The 8,792-nt window shown below is 39.0% G+C and overlaps 1 protein-coding gene across 1 annotated transcript in view; it reads left to right on the plus strand.

The window, feature by feature from the left end:
- Nucleotides 1-7,969, plus strand: part of JAM2 (junctional adhesion molecule 2) — a 52,709-nt gene extending 44,740 nt beyond the window's left edge. The window contains exons 7-10 of the mRNA XM_050961237.1: nt 1,830-1,937; nt 3,400-3,415; nt 4,832-4,871; nt 7,729-7,969. Coding sequence (XP_050817194.1) covers nt 1,830-1,937; nt 3,400-3,415; nt 4,832-4,871; nt 7,729-7,761 — 197 coding nt within the window. The 3' untranslated portion in view covers nt 7,762-7,969. The remainder of the gene's footprint in view (nt 1-1,829; nt 1,938-3,399; nt 3,416-4,831; nt 4,872-7,728) is intronic.
- The last annotated feature ends 823 nt before the right edge of the window (nt 7,970-8,792 follow it).

Genomic DNA, 8,792 nt, shown 5'->3' on the forward strand with positions numbered 1-8,792 from the left:
TGCTATTTATGTAGACATTTTGGCTGCTTAAGTCACTCCTCTTCTAAAAAGAAGCAGTAGAGATTACTGTATCTTACATAAGGTTGCTTAGCTCAGAGTGCTTTAGAATGATCAAATGTCCATCTTTCAGAAGATTACTATGCATTAAATTCCACTGAACAATAGTATATACATAAGATATTAATATTTCAGAACTTCTTGTGGAGGCTGTAAAGTATGAGCTGCAAGTAGGGTGACCAGATGTCTCGATTTTATAGGGACAGTCCCGATTTTTGGGTGTTTTTCTTATATAGGCTCCTATTACTCCCCATCCCCTGTCCCAATTTTTCACACTTGCTGTCTGGTCACCCTGTCTGCAAATCTTGTTTCACAGATATTTTCCTTGAGTCAATTTCATGTGGGACTTTAATGCAGCAACTCAGAAAACTCTTTCTGATCTTCATTTTCTTATCTGGAAAAACAGTAATAAATGTGACATTTATATCTGGTTAAAGGGACACTGTCCAGGTTGATAGGCCTAATGTTTGTTTCGTTTTCTGCTCCTTATCTGTTTGCAACATCCATGTAACTTGTTAGATATAGAATTTGTTTTGTAAACAAGTCCATCTGTGATTTTTTCCCTGAAGAAAAAAAATATATTCCAGCAGCCCAGCACTCTTGAGTAGCTCTGCAAAATCCCACAGCAGTGCATGCACAAGTGATGGAGAGAAGTTGGTAAGGAAATATTTCAAGCTTCTAGAAGGTTTTAATCAACTGTGAAGGGGAAAATGCTTCTAATGGATGGATTCTACAAAATACCTTGGCAGTGACCTTTTAAACAGTGCTCTAATATTTCTTACTCTCGCAAGACCTGGTTCAAAGCCTGCTGAAGTCAATAGGAAGACTTTGGATCAAGCCTTTTAATGCATTCATGTTGTATTTGAGTAACTACATGCTATCAAGGCAGAATTCCTCTAATGGGGAAACATTAATTCAAGTCATAAATTGGTACTTATCGACACAAATAAGAAGTGTTTTGGATCAACGTTTTCAAATCTGTGTGCCTGTAGTTAGGCAACCAAATATGTATTTGGACATCTAAGTAGAAGTGGCCTAATCTCTCCCCCCACGAGGTGCACACTTACAACTCTCATTTATTTTAATGGGAATGGGGATTGCTCATCACCACAGAAAAATCAGGCCACTTCTAATTTAGGTGCCCAAATCTGGATTAAGGAGTCTAATTTTAGGCAGCCAGATTTGAATACAGTGACCTTGGTGGTTTAGTTTTTAAAAAGCCTCACTTCCATTCACATCAGAAGCCATTAAGTTATACATATGATTCAACAGCATGAAAATTCTTGGTGCCACAAATATCATTCTGTGTCAACAATTTCATCAGCTGTTACATTACTACTATTTTAATCAAACTAACTTAAAACAAATATTTTCTAACAGCTGTTTCCATTTACAGGCTTCAGGGTATATTCTCCCTTTGATATGTGTAAATTGAATGATGCCAGGGGTTAGGCACTTATCTAGATGAGAAAATATCCCCTTGTCTCTATCCAGTTTTTGACTTTTTGGATCATATTAAGAATTTGAGGTGTGTTAAAAAGCCTTGTGCTAACGAGGGTATTATTTGGTGGGTAGTAGAAGTGAGTGGAATAAACATTTTGAGAACTTTTCTGGTTGCTAGCAACTTAGATGTCACAGTCATTTACATATTGCATTCTATAGTTATCATTGCCACTGCTCTCTGGAATTTTTATAGTGGAAAACTGTTACAATGGCAAGTTTTTGTTTTGGGTTTTTTTTTAACATTGGATTTATTTTGTTTTCATTTACAGATGACCTTAATATAAGTGGAATCATAGCTGCTGTAGTAGTTGTGGCTCTGGTAATGGCATTATGTGGCCTTGGGGTATTTTATGCACAAAAAAAAGGTTACTTTTCAAGTAAGTCAAGTTAAATCTTGCCTGCCTTATAGACATCAGGAAACTTGCTATGACTAAATATTTCTACTATCTGTAGAGTATACTCCTTTTTCATGTAGGGTCTGATTCTGCACCATTGAAGCCAATGGAAGTATTGCATCTTTCTTCAATAAGTGTAGGATCTGGTCCATAGTTATTTGTTCTGCCTGTTCCTTTTGATCATACCCAGTTTATTTTTTGCAGTAGAAAATGAGATAGAAATAGCAGGCCAGTCACATATTGCTGCTGAAAGGAAATTTAGGCAAATCCAGAGGGTCTAAGGAAGCTCCACAAAGTTATTTCTTATGCAAAGTTAAGATACTTTTGAAAATATTAGAAAAAAGGTTAAATATTTTCTCTTGTCTACAATTCTGTTTTCCACAAATGTTCATGAACTGAGTCGGAGAATTGCTAGCTCACCCAGTCACTGACAGATGCCTTGAAGAAAATGAACTCTAAGCTCAGGGGAGGCAGAGCCCAGGATAAGTAATTGCTTGGGTACAAAGTCTAACTGATGAAAGAAGTTACAAATTTCTTCCCCAAAGTGTGTCATAACAGGGCTAGTGAGGAACATTGTGGATATGAGAAAACCCAAAAAGTACCTGAAAGACATTAGGTATAAATTTATTTCTGGCCAGAATTCTAACATGTTTACTCATGTTTAGTATCTTGCTACACAAGTGTTCCCATTTAGCAGGGTACGAAATAACATAAAAGAAAAGCAACAAAATTACTCCTATGTGTTGTATGGTAGAATACTCACGCACACATATCAAATATGTGTGTGTGCATATGTACATTACGGTGACATTATTGGTGGTTTTGGTTTCTAAAATCTGTCTGTTCCAGTAAAAAGAAACAATGTAAACTGTCATTTTTAATCTAAGATGTAAGCAGTACTAAAACTTGCATCCTAGTGGAAATGGACATGCTGACTCCATCTGCTGGACAATAATGAAAGTATATGTCAGGAGAACTGATGCTTTTATTAGATTTCATAATAGCTGGGCAACTTCCCCAGTGTATTTACAATAGGGGTCATGGAATCTAATACAATGAACAGGCAGTGATGCAGGAAAATGTTTCGGCATGTGTCTGAGAGAGGACGCACAGCTTTTTGGAGTGTAGGGGGAGTGAGGGCTGAAGATTGATTTGAGAGCAGTTTCACGAGAGCAGGTAGTTGAATGCTGTCAGAAGTAGACTATTAACTCCAGAGGAAAGGGGGCTTGGGCAGCTTTCCTTTTGGCTTATCCAGACAGACTGCTGCCAAGGGAATCACTTTCTCATCCTCCAGTGAGAAACATAGTTCAGATGCTACTGTCCGAAATTAAAGGGATGAAGAAGGACAAGAATTAAATGTTATCCACATGAGATATTTCAAAGGATGTTTATTAGGCAGGGAAATTACTGTGTGCTAAATATGTTTTTTCTTTTACTTTTCCAGAAGAAAGCTCTTCTCAGTAAGTATATCACTTTTGGGTAGTTAATTTCATTTGTGCTTCTGATGGTGTAAGAAATGTGATTCTTGTGCAGGGCTTTCCACATCATTATTATTCATTGGGGTGTTTTGTGTCCTTAACCTTATTTTTGGATAACCTATTCTGAAATATTCTTTAGGCTGCTACTTTGGTGGCTGGATTTTCTCACTATGCTTACTAAGCTGCATACTAACACCAAGCCACTAGTAATAAATGAATCATCCAATACTTTTGTTAAACAAACAGAGGTAAATTTTCAGATGGCTGTGTCCCCTCCCTGTTTTGGTTATCATTCAAACCCCTAATTCAGCCGCAGACTTAAATCTTGCTTGGCCAACTCCCTGGTTGTGAATGCAAAATAGCTAGGTAGAAGATTTTACCCAAATCTGTGTCTGCAAATCATTTTGGAAACTGGTCATCAGCCAGGATGAAAGTATATACCTCAGTCTTGCACTAAAAGATGGAAGTGTGCTAGTTCTGTGAAATCAGCAACTGTACGTACAGTACATGCAAGCTGATTTTACAAGATAGGCTGAGATACATGCTCACATATGAGACTAATACTGAGTCCTTAAAGTGGAGGCTGACATTTCTTCTGTCTAGCTAAGCTCAGCATTAATAACTCTCATTCTTGAGTGAGGACAATGGCAGGAAAAAGCAAGTGACTTATTAAAAGAAGATATCGCCAAGTACTTCTTAAAAATACTTTGATACTTGTTTTATAATGGTCATGAATATAATGTACATCATTATATGAGCCATAACCAGATATGCATCACATCCTGGAGCCTTAAGGCAACAAGCCAGGGAAGCTAGTTTGGCAGAGGCTGATGATGCAACAATTTGTTGTCTAGAAGCTCCCCAAGGAATTGTCACAGGTATTGTAATGGACAGAAGACAATGGACATGCCCCTAATGTAAAATGTTGATGTCTGTGCCTCCAGAGAAGAGGAAATTTTATGAAAGAGCTATTTCTATTATGTAGTATTTTCACACATCCGCTACAGATCTTGGTAATTGCAAGCTGTGAAATGGTGATAATTTTCTTTACCTGGTCAAGATATTCTCATAAAGTAATCTGGCTTTAGTCAGATAGGAATGCCTTTCACATAGCACATTGCAAAACATTGCTTTACCTCCTGAAAATCAGTGAGCCCCACAGACTCAATCTTCCCTTCATGTATAGATGCTTTTTTGGCATACCTTGCAAAGCCATTTACTGTGCCTGTTGATTGCACAATATTGTTTCTGGTCTTTTATAAGGTAAGAACTAAGATGAAACCAGGATGGTGTCTAAAGTGGGAAAATTTGTGTATAAATATGCTTCTCCAAGAACTAATGTACAAGCAGATAAAAATAAAACAGTTAATCTGCCTTCTTTGTTTATTACACTAACAGGAAGAAGAGTTCTGACTATAAATATACCCCAAGTGAAAAGGTGAGTGTATTCAGCAATCAGCCAGGGCATTTGTGGGAACTGCCCACCATGAACCAATTAAGCTTCCATTTTCTGTGACTGCTCAGTTCATTGGCCCTGAAATGAATAAAGATTATACACTTCCTATATTTTGAAAGAACAGAGGTTAGTCTCAGTACTTTTTGTCCGAAGAACAGTTCATGGTTTTGCTTCTAAGAAAACACTTGGATTAAGTGAGGGAAAATTTACAGCTTTAATTAAACACATGGCGTCAAGTCTAATGTGAATTGGAACCATCTTTGCCTTGCCTTATCTTACCATATCTTACTGAAATATTTTACATGTGTACCATGGTATAATAATCCCAGAAATTACAAAATCATCATTTGACCAATGATCTGTTTGTTTTTTCCTGTGTGTGGAACAGTCGACTTCCAAAGCTCAAATTTGAGATCTATGAACACAGTTTCTACCACTCTCTCCCTCTTGCTACAGGGAGGTATGGAAGGGAAAGGGACCCCTTAGGGCCTTTTCCATCCTCTCTCCCCCACATCCTCTTAAGCAGAGAGAGCAGATCACAAGGTGAAACCTAAAGCATTGCCTCTCTTCTCCTCCACACCCTGTCTGGCAGCACTGGAGAGTAAGACAGCAAGCTCCTTCCTGTGTGCAGTGCCTGCCAGCAGGTGATATAGCCATGTAAGGAATTCTGCAGTGTGACCAAGAATATCTTGATTTTTCGACACTAAACATGTATACACTGCAATGCTCCACTATGGGCAAGGTAGCCAAAGCGCCCGCTCTGGCCACCATTTTAACTGAAAAACTGAGGATATATATATAATGAACTTGTGTGAGTATATTATAAAGCTACTGGTATTAGCCATCAAGTGGAATGAACAGGTACTGAAAAACCACTAGAGCAGAGGTTCTCAAACTCTGGTCCACAAAGCACTTGCTGCTGGTCTATTGAGAGCTGGCTAGTCACAGGGCACTGGCAGCTCTATCTCCTCCTTATATCTACCTGCTAAATCAAAGTTTATTAAAAAAAAAAGATAAAATCACTTTCCATGTAAAAAGAACAGGATTACTTGTGGCACCTTAGAGACTAACTAAGTTACTCCTGTTCTCCTGTTCTTTTTGCGGATAAAGACTAACACGGCTGCTACTCTGAAACCTTTCCATGTAAAGCAATTGCTGAAGTTAGGCACACATTGTTACACAACTGTGTGTGTGTGTGTCTGAGAGAGAGGTGTACACAAGACAATCAAGATGATGTACACTATGAAAGAGATCTCCTACACTAGAGAAGACCCAATGGCTAGGTTTGCTTACAGAAACATTGGATCTGTAGTAATAGCTCAGCTTTGCAACATATGTCAAGAAAACTTAACAGCACCTGCAAACACTTCCTAGTCCACCTTCACTACAAACACTATCTTCTGCAACTTCCTTCCCCACACTGATGCACTCAGAAGTAGTCCCTATGTCCTCAAACCTACATTTTACATTGCTCTGCTCTACCTCTTTCACTTCACAACTGTTTCCCACACATCGGGCAACCATAGCACAGCACCCCACCACCTACATTATTCAAATCCTCCCAACAAACTCAGTCACACACCTGATTTACCCAGCTCATCTCACCCTCCAGTTCTCCTCCTATTCACCCAGTCTCAGCTCTTTCCTGTTCTATCAACTTCATCCATTTACTTCCCTTCCTCACTAAAACCCAACCCACAATTACTATGTTCTCTTCAGTGTACCTCAGCAATAGTGCCAAAATTAGAGCAGATGTCTCAGACATCAGCCCGAGTCACTGGCTGCTCCACTTGCAGCATTACTTCACCCCACTAAGGGGCTGGATATTCTGCTTTAACCTTGCTCCAGTGGCCCCTTCCCTGAGCTGCTGGGATCTCTGGCTGGAGGCAGTGCATGGAGCTATGTACCTCCGGTTTGCTTCCCTAGGCTTGAGGAGGGGACCAAAGAAGGGAGGAGGCTCCAAGGTGGCAGCGTAGGACTGGCTTTGGCTGGCCCTAGCTTCCTATGGGGAGGAGTAGGATCAGTAGGCAACAAGGCTGACTAGAACAGAGGTAACTCCAAAACACCAGCTAATTTTAATTCTCACAACTCATGGTAGAGGATGGTCTCCAAAAATTTCATTGATCCAATGCAGCTTCTGCTGTTAAACTGATGCAGTGAGTGGTGCTCCACCTACAGGTGTAGCTATGAAATAGCAACAGCTGCTCTCAGGGCCTACCAGATGGCAGTCAGTATTGGTTATACTGGCCACCGTAAGTGCTCAATGAAAGCTACCCTCTGTCCTTAAACCTGAACACCAAGGAACTTGAGCAGTGGTTTTTGATTTCCTCTTTCGGTGGTGAAAATTTCTTGATTTGTCTCTCTCTCTTCACTGAAATACTGGTAAACTGTAGTTGTGGGGTGCATTCAGAAACTGCAGTATAATTGCATGTCAGCAGCAGCTATAATTAGAAAGAAACACAGCAGTTTTACCTTTTTCCCCCTTGATCTTTAATTACTCCCAGTGGGACACTTTTTGAACGTAGTAGGTATAGCATGTACAAATGTGTTTTGTGGGCTTCAGTCCTCAAAAGGAATTGAAATGTTATGCTCACTGATGAGCCAGACTTCACACTTAAGCCAGAGATTTATCTGCCTACTATTCTGTTGCTCTGGGAAGGGGTTTGGTCTCATTACTAAGACTTCATAGCATTTTGTGTTGCCATATGCTTGGTATTTGCTTCCTTGCTTTTGCCAACCTGGAGACACAAGTGAAGTTCTACAGATGTTTAAGTGTAATGGATACGGAAAGCATTTGAACTATAACTTGTCACATTACCCTCTTCTGTTTTTCATTTAGGATTTCAAGCACACCAAGTCCTTTGTTATTTAGAAGATTTCAGCCTCTTTGAGGGACACGCAGTGATACAAAATATTAAAGGGATTTTTTTTTAACTTCTGCAAATATTTGGATTTGTTTTGAGATGGCATACACTGAAAGCAGAGTTTATTGAAATGTCTAGGATCCGATGTTACAAACCTAATCATGGACTGTACAACTGTTCATATTAAAATACCATTAATTCTCTAATTTAAGGATAGTATTATGTAGATAATATAATTTGTATGACGGTTTCTTCTCATCCTATTTATGTATATACACAGCAAGGGGACTCATTACTAAGCGAATTCATGCTCATGATCTTTACAGATTAGCCTGATGCTTTGTCGTGCCTACATCTGAAAGACAACATAAAGGGCTCTATCTTTTGCCGTTTTTCAGTTTTATTAGTGCCATAATTTTTCTAATAATCTGTCAGACCATGCAGTCAAGTGAACAATTAGTCTGATATTGTACAAGTATGTTAACTGTGGTTCATCCTCTCTATAATAGAGAGCCTCCAAACAGTGTTCTGCTGTAGATGAATGCTTTTCAATCTTTTTTCATTGGTCGAGCCCCACAAAATTTCAAATGGTGGTCTAGACTCCTTCAGTAATCTTAGACATAGTTTGCGGACCTCAGGTTGAAAACCACCGCTGTAGGACAAATGTTCAAATCCCAGTGCTAAAGTGTGTAGTTTTTTTCCTTCTAGGAAGTATATTTAAGATCTGTGAAAGTTTCTTTGCTAAAGATTGTATGTGTGAAGGAAAACAGTGCAGTAAAACTGATGCAGTATTAGTGCCTTGATTTTTCTGTTGAAGTTCAGTTTTACAAATAAATGATGCTTAGTGTCTGATGTGCTGTCTGTCTACTGTGAACTTGCTTTCGGAGGTCTGCAACTATCATTAGATTAATGTGTTGCTGAAATATGGTACTCATGGTGGTGTTGAACAGTCTGCCTGATAGTCTTCAATTACATGTTCCTTTAGCTCCAAAACTTTTGCTCTCATATTTCAACTCAAATGACAGCCATAGCAATCAGA

Source organism: Gopherus flavomarginatus, chromosome 1, assembly GCF_025201925.1.
Source record: "Gopherus flavomarginatus isolate rGopFla2 chromosome 1, rGopFla2.mat.asm, whole genome shotgun sequence".
In the NCBI taxonomy this organism is placed as follows: domain Eukaryota; kingdom Metazoa; phylum Chordata; order Testudines; family Testudinidae; genus Gopherus; species Gopherus flavomarginatus.